General features: G+C 45.1%; 2 protein-coding genes, 1 pseudogene and 2 gene segments (V, D, J or C); all 5 read right to left on the reverse strand.

Moving 5' to 3' along the window:
- Nucleotides 1-19,526, reverse strand: part of LOC149290021 (immunoglobulin lambda-1 light chain-like) — a 128,316-nt gene that overhangs the window by 44,330 nt on the left and 64,460 nt on the right. The window lies entirely within an intron of this gene.
- The window catches only part of LOC149290022 (immunoglobulin lambda-1 light chain-like), a 118,997-nt gene that overhangs the window by 36,926 nt on the left and 62,545 nt on the right, over nt 1-19,526 (reverse strand). The gene's annotated exons all lie outside the window — the stretch shown is intronic.
- The window catches only part of LOC149290023 (immunoglobulin lambda variable 5-39-like), a 57,773-nt gene that overhangs the window by 30,124 nt on the left and 8,123 nt on the right, over nt 1-19,526 (reverse strand).
- Nucleotides 8,110-8,626, reverse strand: LOC149290025 (immunoglobulin lambda variable 5-37-like). The segment is given in 2 exon segments: nt 8,110-8,450; nt 8,543-8,626. Coding segments are annotated over 2 exon segments (390 nt in total).
- LOC149290026 (immunoglobulin lambda variable 5-37 pseudogene) lies at nt 17,484-18,006 on the reverse strand (annotated as a pseudogene). Its single transcript, XR_016277296.1, has 2 exons — nt 17,917-18,006; nt 17,484-17,824 (listed from the first exon to the last, which is right to left on the reverse strand). The product of XR_016277296.1 is annotated as an immunoglobulin lambda variable 5-37 pseudogene (transcript).

Below are 19,526 nucleotides of genomic sequence, written 5' to 3' on the forward strand. Positions count from 1 at the left end.
GCAGAGGAAACAGTGGAGTAAGCAATGGAGCCTACTGCCCTCGGATGCTTTTGGCAGATGGGACCCAGTCACCAACACTCAGATAAGACTCAATTGCCAAATCAACTAATTTCTTCATCTGGAACTGGTCAAGGGGCCATCTTGTTTGCCATGGCATGTACTTTTCTTGGGCTGGCCCTGCTTTATTGTGGAAGGAGCTGAAGTCTGGTGAACCTTCTAATGAAATGACTGCTCAGAATGAGAGGGGAGCACATGATCTCTGAGAGCAGGAGGTTTTTTGCTCACTTCCCATTGTGTTTGTGCCACGGTGCTAGCTGGCTGTTATCCTTATCCCAGACCTGGCAGTAATAATTAGCCTCGTCCTCTTGTTGGACATTTGTGATGGTTAAGGTGGCCAGGCCACCAGTGCTTGTACCAGAGCTGATTCCAGAAAACCGGTCCGAAATCCCTTCAGGTCTTGCTGAGTCCTTATAGATAACCAGCTGAGGAGCATTGTTAGCTCTCTGCTGGTACCAACGGACATAGTACTTATCAAACTTGTCCCCTGAGCAAGTGAGTTCTGCATTTTGTCCTGGAGACACAGAGATGGATGGCGGTTGGGTCAGCACATACTGGCCAAGAGAACCTGAGAAGAGAGGGAAAAAAATATTTATAAGGACTTTTAATATGATTGTGCCCTAAAAATGGCAAATCCTTAAATGGCCTCCAGTCACCCGACTCTCCAGTTCAACACTGGATCACTGGTCCGTCAGCCGCTTCATAGATCCATCCACAAGACTCTGACTTTCATCCCAAGCTTGGGATAGGTGCAATGGGATGGTGTAAAGTCAAATAGTGCCCCTAAAGTCAAGGAGGAAGAATAGTAAACTCTTTTGTCACCTGAACAGTAAGTGAGGACCAGAAGTTGGAGAAGTGGAGACCAAGCCATGGTGGGCATTGCAGGTGAACAACACTCTTCCTTACGAAAGTAGCTGTTTCTGGGTGACTTCCTCCCAGGTTCTTAAGCCCTACCAGTTCTACAACCTGTTGCTTTAATGCAAATCTGCTTTATGTTGGTTGGCTGCAGAGATGTCTACGATGTCCACGAACATTGCGGTCAACCTCTTTTACCATACTTGCATCCCCACTTATACGTTTGGTCCACAATGCGGTGTCTACATGAAATAGGCCCAGAGACAGAACATGGCAAAGGATGGAATGTAGCTTCTCTGTTATTACATTAAAGTGGAGGGAAAGCTGGTGTTGGTGGGTCCCTGATGTTCAGTAAGCCCCCTTCAAGCAGCCATGCAGGGAGGCAAATGGGCCAGTAGCATGCCCCCAGTGCTCATGTTCAGCATTGCCCCCATTGACAAACCTGCAAACAAGTAGGTGGGGAGACTAAGAGGCAGCATTTGTGCTAGACAATACCAGCCACGTGCCCAAACTCAACTCTCAGCTTCAGTTGATCTGCCAGCAGTGCTCATTCCTAGCTGCCCTGGAGTCAGCCCTGACGCATGGCGACTCTGTGGATGAGACATCTTCAAGCCATCCTATCCTCCAGTGCTCTGCTTAAGTCTTGTAGATGCATGCCCATGGCCTCCCTTATTGAGGGACTGCTCTCTAAAAGAAACAAAGCCAAGGCAGAAAAGTTGTGTCACTTCACTAAGTGGCCCTAAGGAACCCAAAGATGGATCCTGTCAAAGGGGGAGGGGTAGATGTTTGTTAGCGATGCGCCAAATTACATGGAAGTGCCACCCTCCACTTGATTTCACAAAGCTGGTCTTATCAAGCACAGCTCTTTTTGGTTCACAAATACCCTCTAGTGGTATACCTTGCAATTGCCATGACTATAGTCACAGAACTATAGTATATACTATATGAATAGTGTGCTCTTTACTTCACCAGGTGCTAATCGAGGCTGGTCATTTGTGCCCCTCTATACTGCAGGATGTAATGTGCCTTCATGATTCCTCTTGTCACATCCAAACATTCTCCGGACTGTTTTTAAAACTTCACCAAAAAGATCCGCCAAAAGCACCAATACCAAAATGTACCAGGACAGGGGGGAAATGTTGCATTCAGCTAAACAGTAAATGGTTGCTATAACTGAGCGGGATTTCTAGGAAATATATCAGGACAAGAGAAATGTTATTTGGATCTTGGAAACAAAAGCGGTAAGGACAACATTGAAACCCACCAGTTCCAAACACTTTTGGCCAGTCTGGATGAGTCTCAGTCTGGGTTTAACTGTCAGATGGGCAGGTTTCTAATATAATATAATAATATAATTATAATAATTATAATATAATATAATGTAATGTAATATATCTCTAATATTGGTCTGCGTCTTGTTGATAATTTTTTTCCATGGTAAGAGTAGAGATAGAAAGAATATTGAAAATATTTTTAAATGGTTCAAAATGTGTTCCTTAAGTATTGAGAAATGTTGGCAAGAAGAAACCTGGACTAACAAGAATCTTCACCGTCTGAGAAATATTTCACACAAAATTCATTTCTTGTCGTGTGCCTTCAAGTCATTTCTGGCTCCAGAGGACCCTAAGGTGACCCAATCCTGGGGTTTTCCTGGCAAGATTTGTTCTGAGGAGGTTTGCCCTTGCCTTCCCCTGAGGCTGAGAGAGTGTGAATTGCCCAAAGTCACCCAGTGGGTTTCATGGCCAAACAGGGAATCAAACCCTGGTCTCCAGAGTCACAGGCTAACACTCAAACTACTACACCATGCCAGCTGTACACAAAATTCATGCATGGCAGTTTTGCACATGAAACCATTTTCTTCTGTGCATTCTGTTCTGCACAGAAGATGCTGCCTGTTTCTGCTCAGAAAAAATGCAGTTTTTCTGGGCAAGAAAACATCTGTGGTTGTTTTGTACAGAATATGTCTCCAACTGCGAATAGTCTGAAAAAACTGCACATTTTCCAAAAACTTCCTAATACTGAAAAGCAGATGAAAGGGCCTCCCTCCATTTCAACTGCTAGGAAAATGAGAAGAGGCAGGCATGTCTTCATTGTGCCTAGGCCCAGACAGAAATGAAAGGCTATGAAAGCAATACAGATGGACTACAGAAGGAGGCAAAGGTCTGGAATATGATTCTGTTCAAGGTGTAATGATTTTTGAAGGCCCCATGCAGATTCTGTATCCTGTCTTTGAGAAGAGTAGGCCCCTTGAGGGGCCAGCCAAGGTTTTTGTCTCATTTCCCCCTTGAAGTCTATCACCGTGAAAAGCACTCCCAGCCCTCCAAAAAGCACAGTAATAAGTAGCCTCATCTTCTGCAGCAGCTCCAGAGATGGTCAAATAACCCGTGTTGGTGGAGGCATCTCTGGACCCCGAGAAACGAGAGGGGACCCCCGAACCTTGGTGCTTGCTGGAATCGCTATAGAAATATAACAGGTATTGTGGGGAACTCCCAGGCTTCTTCTGGTACCAGTGCACTCCGTAGCTACCACCAGTGGCACAGGAGAGTTTCACTGTGTTCCCCGGTGACACCGAAGTTGACGGCGGCTGGATTGATGTGATCTGAGAGTCCGAACCTGGAAGAAGAACAACGGAGAAATGGTGAGGCTGTCCCTGCTCTCCAGGTGAACTCCCTTAGCTTGAATTTTCATGTGAGCATGACTTGCACTTACCCCAGCACCATATTGCTAAAATTACTAGCAGGTTAACCATGGGAGCCCAGAACATGGTGGCAATCTAGTCTGTGAATGAGCAGGAACGAAGAAATGGAACAAACCTCACCCCAGTGGAGATGTCAGTGATGGTGCCTCCTTTATGGCCCCCCTATGGGAGGAGGTGGAGCATGTGTTCTCTGCTGTAATGTCAAGGAGCTCCCATCTCATTGGTCCTTCTGTTCCCGAGGGTGCTTGAACACAACATTCATTGCTGAGGGCTGATTCTCTCTGGCTTCCCAAGGACCCTATTGAATTGATCCTGCCCCTGTGCACATGCTTGGTTGCTGTGTGTTGTGTTGCCTTCAAGTCATTTCTGACTTATGGAGACCCTAAGGCAAACCTCTCATGGGGTTTTCTTGGCAAGATTTGCTCAGAGGAGGTTTGCCATTGCCATTTCTCTGAGGCGGAGAAAGTGACATGCCCAAGCGGGGAATTGAACCCTGGTCTCCAGAGTCATAGTCCAGTGCTCAAACCACAATACCAGGGATTCTCAACCTTTGGTCCGCCAGCTGTTTTGGACTTCAACTCCCAGAAGCCTCTGCCAGAATGGCCAATGATGAGGGGATCTAGGAACTGAAGTCCAAAACATCCAGAGAACCAAAGGTTGAGAACCACTGCACTACACGATGCTAACTCTCAAGATATGCTTAGTAGGGTAAATAATATAAGTTGTATTTCTGTTACAGTGGGGACAATCACTAACATTTGCACCTTCACTTACGCATCAATAAGGAGCAGTGTGGGTGTAGTGGTTAGAGTTCTGGGCTGGACTTTGGGAGGCCTGGGTTCAAGTCCCCACTGAGCCCTGAAACTCACTGGGTGAACATGGGCCAACCACTGTCCCTTGGCCAGGCTTAACCTCACATAGTTGTTGTGAAGACAGACTGGAGAAGAGGTATATGCTGCTTTTGAAGGAAAGGTGAGATATACGTTTAGAATGAAAGGCAGGAGCAAATGAAGAATATACAACACCATCTGTTGTTCACCAAAGCATAGAAATAAGAAATTGTGCCACTCAATGTTATGGCCCTGATCTTTCTTAATGGGGTCGTCTTCCTCTTTTTAACTTTACAAGAGCTGTTGTTGTTGTTGTTGCCTTCAAGTCATTTCTGACTTATGGAGATCCTAAGGTGAACCTCTCATGGGGTTTTCTTGGCAAGATTTGCTCAGAGGTGGTTTGTCATTGCCATTCCTCAGAAGCTGAGAGTATGTGACTTGTCCAAGATCACCCAGGGGGTTTCCATGGCTGAGTAAGGATTCTCACTAGATCTTTCTTTTTAAAAAACAAAGCATATCATATGAAAATGTTCCTTAAAAAAAAAAGCTCATTTGGCCATAGTAGAAGGTAGTTTCAGGGACCATCTCCAGTTTCAAAAAGATTAGAGGTATTATTGCTGTTTTAGCACATGCATTGTTGCATTTCTTGGGCAAACCATGAGGACTAGCAGCTTTTCATTATCTCCCCTGGATCCTTATAGTTTATGTGAGTGGCACTACTCAGGCTGAGAGGGGTGCACCAATGGTCTCCAGCCTTCTTTACTCTGAATAGTGATTATTGCAACTCTATGCCCATTGTATTATCTGGTCCAAGGACTAATACAATAAACATTATTCTATTTAACACAAGAGTGAAAGGGGGGAAATCCAAATATTCCCCCTCTCTCTTCCTCTTCCATTTTTTCTTTGCATTGTATGGTGGACCCTTGGTATCTGCTGGGGTTGGTTCGACCAAAATCCATGCATACCAAAATCCATGGAGACTCAGGTCCAATGAAACACAGCCACATAGTAAGATGATGCATCCCTTACACAAAATGGCAAAATCAAGATTTGCTTTTTGGAATGTATATATTTTAAAAATATTTCCAAGCCATGGATGCTTGAACCTGTGGATAAAAAAAATCCATGGATATGGAGGGCTGACTGTATTCTTATAGTTTGTCTTTGCAGTATTGCACAAGTCTCTTGGTGGGTTTTGGTGCCAAAGAATGCATCCAGCAGCAAACATTTGGGAGGCGGTCCCTTCTGGTCCTTTGCGTTTTCCCGAGAGCGTGCCTCTTGCCTGCCTGGTCTAGTCGGCTGTTTCACCTTCACCTCATCTCTGGAAGAGTCTGCTCTTAAAACCAAGGATGGAAAAATTCTGACCAATCATTGCTGTCTTTCAGCTTTATCTCATCCCTGCGTGTGACGATGGAGGCTTGCAAGATAGGCCATGCAAGACCAAGTTCTCCATCTGGGTATCTTCAGTGTTTGGTTGGCATCATGCAGTTCATCAGTTCATCCCCCCCTTAGGGGATAAGAACAGCGGTTCTTGTCTAACTTCCCCATCAAAATATCACACCGTGACACGCATTGTACCATGCGGCACAGTAATAGTAAGCCTCGTCTTCTGCCTGAGCTCCAGCAATGGTTAAGTAGCCAATGCTACCAGAAGAATCTTTGGACCCCGAGAAACGAGAGGGGACCCCGGAGCCTTGGCCCTTGCTGGAATCTGAGCCATAATATAAGAGGTACCGTGGAGCATTCCCTGGCTTCTGCTGGTACCAGTCCACAGTTCTGTCATTCCTGCTTATGGTGCAGGAGAGTTTCACTGTGTTTCCCAGTGACACAGAGGCCGAGGGAGGCTGAGAGACGGTGAGCTGAGAGTCTGAACCTGGAAAGAGAAAAATGGAGAAACGGTGAGACTCAGCTTGGTCGTCTGCTTTAGCGATCGCTTTAGCAGGAGGAGGACCTCTTCTCACCTCTGCACCACATCAACAGTAGCAAACTAGCAAAGGGAGCCCAGAACATGGTGAGCAGATGTTGGTCCTAATGCTGGAAGAGAGAAAAAAGACCTCACAGCAGTGGCCTTCTCCAAGACCATAGCCTTTTATAGGCAACCCTATTGGTTGGATGGGAGACTCTAGACTCCACCCTCAGGCTCATCCCCTCCAATCAGATTGGTCCTCATGGTCACAAGGGTACTTAAAGAGAGAGGGTTCCATTCTTGGGGGAGTGAGACTTCCCTCCAGTTGGGTTTGGGTATGATTTTCTTTGCACATCTGCAATGTACAGTCGCCCCTTGGAACTCATGGGGAATCCGTTCGAGACCCCCTCCCTGCAAGTTCCAAATCTTGCACATATTCAAGCCCCGTAGGCTTGAATGGGGCTTGTGCATGCACTGCGGGCACACACTCATTAAGATTAATGGTGGTCGTCCCGCCACGGATTTTCAAGTCCATGGATTTGGAGGGGTGACTGTATTTGCCTGATGGGATAGGTCACGCATTTGGTACTTTATCACCGCATGACTGGCCAGGACTTTTCAAGTCCTACACTTCTGTACCAAGACACAATGTCGCTACCACGTGTGGCACAGGAGTGTCACATTATGTTCCCTAGTGAGATGGAGGCTGATGGTGACTGGAACAATGTGGCCTGAGTGTCTGAACTCTGGTTTTTGGTTGTATCCGCACTGCAGAAATAATTCTATGGATGTCTAGAAACTGTAGTTGTGTGAGAGCGCTCTGGGGCCACCACAAAATATAATCCCCATAATTCCATAGCATTGAGCCATGGCAGTTAAAGTGGTGTTAAGTTGGATGATTTCTGCAGTGCGGATGCAACGTTTCTATTGTTGGTTATTTGTCTGTTTGGTTTATTTATTCTAAATAGTTTTTGAGTTTTATTTGGTGGTTATTTTGAGGTTCCATGATATCGTTCAGGGAGACACAGCTTCTGCTAAATCTAATATGCCAATAATGTTTCATCATTTTAATTTTTAATTACTATGTTATAGCCGACGTAAACCACCCATCCATCATTACCGTATTTACAGTACAATATATTTCCTTTCCCAGAAAAATAAAAAGTTGGGAATACTTGAGGTGGGAAGAAAAATATAGTTTCCCCACCTTTCATCCTTCCCTTTACTGATCACTTGACCTCACTATAAATTCCCGCTAAAATTATTTCTGCAACCTCTTTCTATCAAAATTAGCAATGTAACCTGCATCTTAGTTGGAATCTTTTACTACTGCTGCCCCTTTACTTTGGAATAAGCTCCCTGCAGAGCTTCGCTCCGCCGCCTCATTAGCTGTTTTTAAAAAACAGCTGAAAACATATCTATTCCGGCTGGCCTTCCCACCTTAATTTGTTTGTCTATTTTTCCTGCCCCCTTTTTTTCCCTTCTGACCCTGGATCGATGGAACTTTTTGCATTTTTCTTCTGCCCCTGATATATGTATTTTCCTATTTTACTGTTTCCTGTTCCTGTTTTTTGTAGTAATGGTTTTAATTGTTATATTGATTTTTTAATCTTGTATTGTAATGTTTTTTATAAATTTTGTAAGCCGCCCTGATCATTTCCATGGAAAGGTGGGGTAGAAATAAAATTGATTATTATTATTATTATTCATGATCTTAAGCCTTAGGGCTTAAGAAGGTGGGTTCTTGTCTCACTTCTCCTTCAGAAAGTGCCACAGTGACACTGGCTGCTGTCCCACACTGTACAGTAATAATCGGCCTCGTCTTCCGCCAGGGTTCCCGCAATGTTTAAATAGCAGGTGTTACTGGAGGCATCTTTGGACCCTGAGAAGCGACCAGGGACCCCAGAGCCTTGGTGCTTGCTGGAATCTGAATAATACCATAAGAGGTACCGTGGAGCATTCCCAGGCTTCTGCTGGTACCAGTACACATTATAGCCACTGATGCTGAATCCACTGCTCATGGCACAGGGGAGTTTCACTGTATTTCCTGGAGCGATGGAAGCTGAAGGCGGTTGGGTCAGGGTAGGCTGAGACTTTGATCCTAGAAATAAAACAAGAGAAAAGATGATGCTCCACTTGATCGTCAGCTGCAGCCTTAGTGGGAGGCTTTGCCAGCGCATGGCCTGCTCTCACCTGTGCACCACATTATGAAGACCAAGCTAAGAGTAGGAGTCCAAAACATGGTGAGATGATTCGTCTCTCAAATGCGAAAGAAGAGGAATCTCACAACACTGTAACATTTTCCGCCAGCGTTGGTCCTTTATAGCCACCCTGTTTGTGAAGGTGGAGCATTTGCACACTCCCTGAACATTCAGAAGCACTGATCTGATTGGTCCTCATGGTCAGAAGCATCACATAAGTCGTTGCTGTTGCTAGAGACAGGACCCTTTGTGTGGTGGCATCTTATCTGCAGAATGTCTTGGCCAGATTGGGTCACCTGGTGCTTTCTTCACGGTCATTTTGGTGTCAAGAGGGGACTGCTTTATTCTCCAAGACACTTTGTGAACTTTTCTTAGTGATTTTAGAACACAGCACACTTTTCTCTTGTTACTAGTTTTGCTTCCCCCTCCCTCAAACCGGTGCTATTTTTATTTCTGGATGGTTTTGATTAGAGCTTCATATTAGTACAGTTGGCCTTCCTTATCCACTGATTTTTTTATCCACGGATTCAAGCATCCACGGCTTGAATATATATATATATATATATATATATATATATATTAAAAATCCCAAAGAGCTAACCTTGTTTTTCCATTTTATATAAGGGACGCCATTTTGCTATGCCATTGTATTTAATGGGCCTTGAGCATCCACGGATTTTGTTACACACAGGGGGTCCTGGAACCAAACCCCAGCGGATAACCAGGACCCACTGTGTAAGCTATCGGTAGTTTTTGTTTTACTGTTGGTGTTTTAACTCATTTGATTCAAGGTATGAGAGGGCCCACTGAATCAATGGCAAGGTGCAGAGGAAACAGTGGAGTAAGCAATGGAGCCTACTGCCCTCGGATGCTTTTGGCAGATGGGACCCAGTCACCAACACTCAGATAAGACTCAATTGCCAAATCAACTAATTTCTTCATCTGGAACTGGTCAAGGGGCCATCTTGTTTGCCATGGCATGTACTTTTCTTGGGCTGGCCCTGCTTTATTGTGGAAGGAGCTGAAGTCTGGTGAACCTTCTAATGAAATGACTGCTCAGAATGAGAGGGGAGCACATGATCTCTGAGAGCAGGAGGTTTTTTGCTCACTTCCCATTGTGTTTGTGCCACGGTGCTAGCTGGCTGTTATCCTTATCCCAGACCTGGCAGTAATAATTAGCCTCGTCCTCTTGTTGGACATTTGTGATGGTTAAGGTGGCCAGGCCACCAGTGCTTGTACCAGAGCTGATTCCAGAAAACCGGTCCGAAATCCCTTCAGGTCTTGCTGAGTCCTTATAGATAACCAGCTGAGGAGCATTGTTAGCTCTCTGCTGGTACCAACGGACATAGTACTTATCAAACTTGTCCCCTGAGCAAGTGAGTTCTGCATTTTGTCCTGGAGACACAGAGATGGATGGCGGTTGGGTCAGCACATACTGGCCAAGAGAACCTGAGAAGAGAGGGAAAAAAATATTTATAAGGACTTTTAATATGATTGTGCCCTAAAAATGGCAAATCCTTAAATGGCCTCCAGTCACCCGACTCTCCAGTTCAACACTGGATCACTGGTCCGTCAGCCGCTTCATAGATCCATCCACAAGACTCTGACTTTCATCCCAAGCTTGGGATAGGTGCAATGGGATGGTGTAAAGTCAAATAGTGCCCCTAAAGTCAAGGAGGAAGAATAGTAAACTCTTTTGTCACCTGAACAGTAAGTGAGGACCAGAAGTTGGAGAAGTGGAGACCAAGCCATGGTGGGCATTGCAGGTGAACAACACTCTTCCTTACGAAAGTAGCTGTTTCTGGGTGACTTCCTCCCAGGTTCTTAAGCCCTACCAGTTCTACAACCTGTTGCTTTAATGCAAATCTGCTTTATGTTGGTTGGCTGCAGAGATGTCTACGATGTCCACGAACATTGCGGTCAACCTCTTTTACCATACTTGCATCCCCACTTATACGTTTGGTCCACAATGCGGTGTCTACATGAAATAGGCCCAGAGACAGAACATGGCAAAGGATGGAATGTAGCTTCTCTGTTATTACATTAAAGTGGAGGGAAAGCTGGTGTTGGTGGGTCCCTGATGTTCAGTAAGCCCCCTTCAAGCAGCCATGCCGGGAGGCAAATGGGCCAGTAGCATGCCCCCAGTGCTCATGTTCAGCATTGCCCCCATTGACAAACCTGCAAACAAGTAGGTGGGGAGACTAAGAGGCAGCATTTGTGCTAGACAATACCAGCCACGTGCCCAAACTCAACTCTCAGCTTCAGTTGATCTGCCAGCAGTGCTCATTCCTAGCTGCCCTGGAGTCAGCCCTGACGCATGGCGACTCTGTGGATGAGACATCTTCAAGCCATCCTATCCTCCAGTGCTCTGCTTAAGTCTTGTAGATGCATGCCCATGGCCTCCCTTATTGAGGGACTGCTCGCTAAAAGAAACAAAGCCAAGGCAGAAAAGTTGTGTCACTTCACTAAGTGGCCCTAAGGAACCCAAAGATGGATCCTGTCAAAGGGGGAGGGGTAGATGTTTGTTAGCGATGCGCCAAATTACATGGAAGTGCCACCCTCCACTTGATTTCACAAAGCTGGTCTTATCAAGCACAGCTCTTTTTGGTTCACAAATACCCTCTAGTGGTATACCTTGCAATTGCCATGACTATAGTCACAGAACTATAGTATATACTATATGAATAGTGTGCTCTTTACTTCACCAGGTGCTAATCGAGGCTGGTCATTTGTGCCCCTCTATACTGCAGGATGTAATGTGCCTTCATGATTCCTCTTGTCACATCCAAACATTCTCCGGACTGTTTTTAAAACTTCACCAAAAAGATCCGCCAAAAGCACCAATACCAAAATGTACCAGGACAGGGAGGAAATGTTGCATTCAGCTAAACAGTAAATGGTTGCTATAACTGAGCGGGATTTCTAGGAAATATATCAGGACAAGAGAAATGTTATTTGGATCTTGGAAACAAAAGCGGTAAGGACAACATTGAAACCCACCAGTTCCAAACACTTTTGGCCAGTCTGGATGAGTCTCAGTCTGGGTTTAACTGTCAGATGGGCAGGTTTCTAATATAATATAATAATATAATTATAATAATTATAATATAATATAATGTAATGTAATATATCTCTAATATTGGTCTGCGTCTTGTTGATAATTTTTTTCCATGGTAAGAGTAGAGATAGAAAGAATATTGAAAATATTTTTAAATGGTTCAAAATGTGTTCCTTAAGTATTGAGAAATGTTGGCAAGAAGAAACCTGGACTAACAAGAATCTTCACCGTCTGAGAAATATTTCACACAAAATTCATTTCTTGTCGTGTGCCTTCAAGTCATTTCTGGCTCCAGAGGACCTTAAGGTGACCCAATCCTGGGGTTTTCTTGGCAAGATTTGTTCTGAGGAGGTTTGCCCTTGCCTTCCCCTGAGGCTGAGAGAGTGTGAATTGCCCAAAGTCACCCAGTGGGTTTCATGGCCAAACAGGGAATCAAACCCTGGTCTCCAGAGTCACAGTCTAACACTCAAACTACTACGCCATGCCAGCTGTACACAAAATTCATGCATGGCAGTTTTGCACATGAAACCATTTTCTTCTGTGCATTCTGTTCTGCACAGAAGATGCTGCCTGTTTCTGCTCAGAAAAAATGCAGTTTTTCTGGGCAAGAAAACATCTGTGGTTGTTTTGTACAGAATACGTCTCCAACTGCGAATAGTCTGAAAAAACTGCACATTTTCCAAAAACTTCCTAATACTGAAAAGCAGATGAAAGGGCCTCCCTCCATTTCAACTGCTAGGAAAATGAGAAGAGGCAGGCATGTCTTCATTGTGCCTAGGCCCAGACAGAAATGAAAGGCTATGAAAGCAATACAGATGGACTACAGAAGGAGGCAAAGGTCTGGAATATGATTCTGTTCAAGGTGTAATGATTTTTGAAGGCCCCATGCAGATTCTGTATCCTGTCTTTGAGAAGAGTAGGCCCCTTGAGGGGCCAGCCAAGGTTTTTGTCTCATTTCCCCCTTGAAGTCTATCACCGTGAAAAGCACTCCCAGCCCTCCAAAAAGCACAGTAATAAGTAGCCTCATCTTCTGCAGCAGCTCCAGAGATGGTCAAATAGCCCGTGTTGGTGGAGGCATCTCTGGACCCCGAGAAACGAGAGGGGACCCCCGAACCTTGGTGCTTGCTGGAATCGCTATAGAAATATAACAGGTATCGTGGGGAACTCCCAGGCTTCTTCTGGTACCAGTGCACTCCGTAGCTGCCACCAGTGGCACAGGAGAGTTTCACTGTGTTCCCCGGTGACACCGAAGTTGACGGCGGCTGGATTGATGTGATCTGAGAGTCCGAACCTGGAAGAAGAACAACGGAGAAATGGTGAGGCTGTCCCTGCTCTCCAGGTGAACTCCCTTAGCTTGAATTTTCATGTGAGCATGACTTGCACTTACCCCAGCACCATACTGCTAAAATTACTAGCAGGTTAACCATGGGAGCCCAGAACATGGTGGCAATCTAGTCTGTGAATGAGCAGGAACGAAGAAATGGAACAAACCTCACCCCAGTGGAGATGTCAGTGATGGTGCCTCCTTTATGGCCCCCCTATGGGAGGAGGTGGAGCATGTGTTCTCTGCTGTAATGTCAAGGAGCTCCCATCTCATTGGTCCTTCTGTTCCCGAGGGTGCTTGAACACAACATTCATTGCTGAGGGCTGATTCTCTCTGGCTTCCCAAGGACCCTATTGAATTGATCCTGCCCCTGTGCACATGCTTGGTTGCTGTGTGTTGTGTTGCCTTCAAGTCATTTCTGACTTATGGAGACCCTAAGGCAAACCTCTCATGGGGTTTTCTTGGCAAGATTTGCTCAGAGGAGGTTTGCCATTGCCATTTCTCTGAGGCGGAGAAAGTGACATGCCCAAGCGGGGAATTGAACCCTGGTCTCCAGAGTCATAGTCCAGTGCTCAAACCACAATACCAGGGATTCTCAACCTTTGGTCCGCCAGCTGTTTTGGACTTCAACTCCCAGAAGCCTCTGCCAGAATGGCCAATGATGAGGGGATCTAGGAACTGAAGTCCAAAACATCCAGAGAACCAAAGGTTGAGAACCACTGCACTACACGATGCTAACTCTCAAGATATGCTTAGTAGGGTAAATAATATAAGTTGTATTTCTGTTACAGTGGGGACAATCACTAACATTTGCACCTTCACTTACGCATCAATAAGGAGCAGTGTGGGTGTAGTGGTTAGAGTTCTGGGCTGGACTTTGGGAGGCCTGGGTTCAAGTCCCCACTGAGCCCTGAAACTCACTGGGTGAACATGGGCCAACCACTGTCCCTTGGCCAGGCTTAACCTCACATAGTTGTTGTGAAGACAGACTGGAGAAGAGGTATATGCTGCTTTTGAAGGAAAGGTGAGATATACGTTTAGAAAGAAAGGCAGGAGCAAATGAAGAATATACAACACCATCTGTTGTTCACCAAAGCATAGAAATAAGAAATTGTGCCACTCAATGTTATGGCCCTGATCTTTCTTAATGGGGTCGTCTTCCTCTTTTTAACTTTACAAGAGCTGTTGTTGTTGTTGTTGCCTTCAAGTCATTTCTGACTTATGGAGATCCTAAGGTGAACCTCTCATGGGGTTTTCTTGGCAAGATTTGCTCAGAGGTGGTTTGTCATTGCCATTCCTCAGAAGCTGAGAGTATGTGACTTGTCCAAGATCACCCAGGGGGTTTCCATGGCTGAGTAAGGATTCTCACTAGATCTTTCTTTTTAAAAAACAAAGCATATCATATGAAAATGTTCCTTTAAAAAAAAAGCTCATTTGGCCATAGTAGAAGGTAGTTTCAGGGACCATCTCCAGTTTCAAAAAGATTAGAGGTATTATTGCTGTTTTAGCACATGCATTGTTGCATTTCTTGGGCAAACCATGAGGACTAGCAGCTTTTCATTATCTCCCCTGGATCCTTATAGTTTATGTGAGTGGCACTACTAAGGCTGAGAGGGGTGCACCAATGGTCTCCAGCCTTCTTTACTCTGAATAGTGATTATTGCAACTCTATGCCCATTGTATTATCTGGTCCAAGGACTAATACAATAAACATTATTCTATTTAACACAAGAGTGAAAGGGGGGAAATCCAAATATTCCCCCTCTCTCTTCCTCTTCCATTTTTTCTTTGCATTGTATGGTGGACCCTTGGTATCTGCTGGGGTTGGTTCGACCAAAATCCATGCATACCAAAATCCATGGAGACTCAGGTCCAATGAAACACAGCCACATAGTAAGATGATGCATCCCTTACACAAAATGGCAAAATCAAGATTTGCTTTTTGGAATGTATATATTTTAAAAATATTTCCAAGCCATGGATGCTTGAACCTGTGGATTAAAAAAATCCATGGATATGGAGGGCTGACTGTATTCTTATAGTTTGTCTTTGCAGTATTGCACAAGTCTCTTGGTGGGTTTTGGTGCCAAAGAATGCATCCAGCAGCAAACATTTGGGAGGCGGTCCCTTCTGGTCCTTTGCGTTTTCCCGAGAGCGTGCCTCTTGCCTGCCTGGTCTAGTCGGCTGTTTCACCTTCACCTCATCTCTGGAAGAGTCTGATCTTAAAACCAAGGATGGAAAAATTCTGACCAATCATTGCTGTCTTTTGGCTTTATCTCATCCCTGCATGCGACGATGGAAGCTTGCAAGATAGGCCATGCAAGACCAAGTTCTCCATCTGGGTATCTTCAGTGTTTGGTTAGCATCATGCAGTTCATCAGTTCATCCCCCCCTTAGGGGATAAGAACAGCGGTTCTTGTCTAACTTCCCCATCAAAATATCACACTGTGACACTCATTGTACCATGCGGCACAGTAATAGTAAGCCTCATCTTCTGCCTGAGCTCCAGCAATGGTTAAGTAGCCAATGCTACCGGAAGAATCTTTGGACCCCGAGAAACGAGAGGGGACCCCGGAGCCTTGGCCCTTGCTGGAATCTGAGCTATAATATAAGAGGTACCGTGGAGCATTCCCTGGCTTCTGCTGGTACCAGTCCACAGTTCTGTCATTCCTGCTTATGGTGCAGGAGAGTTTCACTGTGTTTCCCAGTGACACAGAGGCCGAGGGAGGCTGAGAGACGGTGAGCTGAGAGTCTGAACCTGGAAAGAGAAAAATGGAGAAACGGTGAGACTCAGCTTGGTCGTCTGCTTTAGCGATCGCTTTAGCAGGAGGAGAACCTCTTCTCACCTCTGCACCACATCAACAGTAGCAAACTAGCAAAGGGAGCCCAGAACATGGTGAGCAGATGTTGGTCCTAATGCTGGAAGAGAGGAAAAAGACCTCACAGCAGTGGCCTTCTCCAAGACCATAGCCTTTTATAGGCAACCCTATTGGTTGGATGGGAGACTCTAGACTCCACCCTCAGGCTCATCCCCTCCAATCAGATTGGTCTTCATGGTCACAAGGGTACTTAAAGAGAGAGGGTTCCATTCTTGGGGGAGTGAGACTTCCCTCCAGTTGGGTTTGGGTATGATTTTCTTTGCACATCTGCAATGTACAGTCGCCCCTTGGAACTCATGGGGGATCCGTTCGAGACCCCCTCCCTGCAAGTTCCAAATCTTGCACATATTCAAGCCCCATAGGCTTGAATGGGGCTTGTGCATGCACTGCGGGCACACACTCATTAAGATTAATGGTGGTCGTCCCGCCACGGATTTTCAAGTCCATGGATTTGGAGGGGTGACTGTATTTGCCTGATGGGATAGGTCACGCATTTGGTACTTTATCACTGCATGACTGGCCAGGACTTTTCAAGTCCTACACTTCTGTACCAAGACACAATGTCGCTACCACGTGTGGCACAGGAGTGTCACATTATGTTCCCTAGTGAGATGGAGGCTGATGGTGACTGGAACAATGTGGCCTGAGTGTCTGAACTCTGGTTTTTGGTTGTATCCGCACTGCAGAAATAATTCTATGGATGTCTAGAAACTGTAGTTGTGTGAGAGCGCTCTGGGGCCACCACAAAATATAATCCCCATAATTCCATAGCATTGAGCCATGGCAGTTAAAGTGGTGTTAAGTTGGATGATTTCTGCAGTGCGGATGCAACGTTTCTATTGTTGGTTATTTGTCTGTTTGGTTTATTTATTCTAAATAGTTTTTGAGTTTTATTTGGTGGTTATTTTGAGGTTCCATGATATCGTTCAGGGAGACACAGCTTCTGCTAAATCTAATATGCCAATAATGTTTCATCATTTTAATTTTTAATTACTATTTTATAGCCGACGTAAACCACCCATCCATCATTACCGTATTTAGAGTACAATATATTTCCTTTCCCAGAAAAATAAAAAGTTGGGAATACTTGAGGTGGGAAGAAAAATATAGTTTCCCCACCTTTCATCCTTCCCTTTACTGATCACTTGACCTCACTATAAATTCCCGCTAAAATTATTTCTGCAACCTCTTTCTATCAAAATTAGCAATGTAACCTGCATCTTAGTTGGAATCTTTTACTACTGCTGCCCCTTTACTTTGGAATAAGCTCCCTGCAGAGCTTCGCTCCGCCGCCTCATTAGCTGTTTTTAAAAAACAGCTGAAAACATATCTATTCCGGCTGGCCTTCCCACCTTAATTTGTTTGTCTATTTTTCCTGCCCCCTTTTTTTCCCTTCTGACCCTGGATCGATGGAACTTTTTGCATTTTTCTTCTGCCCCTGATATATGTATTTTCCTATTTTACTGTTTCCTGTTCCTGTTTTTTGTAGTAATGGTTTTAATTGTTATATTGATTTTTTAATCTTGTATTGTAATGTTTTTTATAAATTTTGTAAGCCGCCCTGATCATTTCCATGGAAAGGTGGGGTAGAAATAAAATTGATTATTATTATTATTATTCATGATCTTAAGCCTTAGGGCTTAAGAAGGTGGGTTCTTGTCTCACTTCTCCTTCAGAAAGTGCCACAGTGACACTGGCTGCTGTCCCACACTGTACAGTAATAATCGGCCTCGTCTTCCGCCAGGGTTCCCGCAATGTTTAAATAGCAGGTGTTACTGGAGGCATCTTTGGACCCTGAGAAGCGACCAGGGACCCCAGAGCCTTGGTGCTTGCTGGAATCTGAATAATACCATAAGAGGTACCGTGGAGCATTCCCAGGCTTCTGCTGGTACCAGTACACATCATAGCCACTGATGCTGAATCCACTGCTCATGGCACAGGGGAGTTTCACTGTATTTCCTGGAGCGATGGAAGCTGAAGGCGGCTGGGTCAGGGTAGGCTGAGACTTTGATCCTAGAAATAAAACAAGAGAAAAGATGATGCTCCACTTGATCGTCAGCTGCAGCCTTAGTGGGAGGCTTTGCCAGCGCATGGCCTGCTCTCACCTGTGCACCACATTATGAAGACCAAGCTAAGAGTAGGAGTCCAAAACATGGTGAGATGATTCGTCTCTCAAATGCGAAAGAAGAGAAATCTCACAACACTGGAACGTTTTCCGCCAGCATTGGTCCTTTATAGCCACCCTGGTTGTGAAGGTGGAGCATCTGCACACTCCCTGAACATTCAGCAGCACTGATCCGATTGGTCCTCGTGGTCACAAGCATCACATAAGTCGTTGCTGTTGCTAGAGAGAGGACCCTTTGTGTGGTGGCATCTTATCTGCAGAATGCCTTGGCCAGATTGGGTCACCTGGTGCTTTCTTCACGGTCATTTTGGTGTCAAGAGGGGACTGCTTTATTCTCCAAGACACTTTGTGAACTTTTCTTAGTGATTTTAGAACACAGCACACTTTTCTCTTGTTACTAGTTTTGCTTCCCCCTCCCTCAAACCGGTGCTATTTTTATTTCTGGATGGTTTTGATTAGAGCTTCATATTAGTACAGTTGGCCTTCCTTATCCACTGATTTTTTTATCCACGGATTCAAGCATCCACGGCTTGAATATATATATATATATATATATATATTAAAAATCCCAAAGAGCTAACCTTGTTTTTCCATTTTATATAAGGGACGCCATTTTGCTATGCCATTGTATTTAACGGGCCTTGAGCATCCACGGATTTTGTTACCCACAGGGGGTCCTGGAACCAAACCCCAGCGGATAACCAGGACGCACTGTGTAAGCTATCGGTAGTTTTTGTTTTACTGTTGGTGTTTTAACTCATTTGATTCAAGGTATGAGAGGGCCCACTGAATCAATGGCAAGGTGCAGAGGAAACAGTGGAGTAAGCAACGGAGCCTACTGCCCTCGGATGCTTTTGGCAGATGGGACCCAGTCACCAACACTCAGATAAGACTCAATTGCCAAATCAACTAATTTCTTCATCTGGAACTGGTCAAGGGGCCATCTTGTTTGCCATGGCATGTACTTTTCTTGGGCTGGCCCTGCTTTATTGTGGAAGGAGCTGAAGTCTGGTGAACCTTCTAATGAAATGACTGCTCAGAATGAGAGGGGAGCACATGATCTCTGAGAGCAGGAGGTTTTTTGCTCACTTCCCATTGTGTTTGTGCCACAGTGCTAGCTGGCTGCTATCCTTATCCCAGACCTGGCAGTAATAATTAGCCTCGTCCTCTTGTTGGACATTTGTGATGGTTAAGGTGGCCAGGCCACCAGTGCTTGTACCAGAGCTGATTCCAGAAAACCGGTCCGAAATCCCTTCAGGTCTTGCTGAGTCCTTATAGATAACCAGCTGAGGAGCATTGTTAGCTCTCTGCTGGTACCAATGGACATAGTACTTATTAAACTTGTCCCCTGAGCAAGTGAGTTCTGCATTTTGTCCTGGAGACACAGAGATGGATGGCGGTTGGGTCAGCACATACTGGCCAAGAGAACCTGAGAAGAGAGGGGAAAAAAATATTTATAAGGACTTTTAATATGATTGTGCCCTAAAAATGGCAAATCCTTAAATGGCCTCCAGTCACCCGACTCTCCAGTTCAACACTGGATCACTGGTCCGTCAGCCGCTTCATAGATCCATCCACAAGACTCTGACT

The sequence above is a fragment of the Sceloporus occidentalis genome, unplaced genomic scaffold (assembly GCF_023333645.1).
Source record: "Sceloporus occidentalis isolate IW3139 unplaced genomic scaffold, rSceOcc1.0.p SCAF_41, whole genome shotgun sequence".
In the NCBI taxonomy this organism is placed as follows: domain Eukaryota; kingdom Metazoa; phylum Chordata; class Lepidosauria; order Squamata; family Phrynosomatidae; genus Sceloporus; species Sceloporus occidentalis.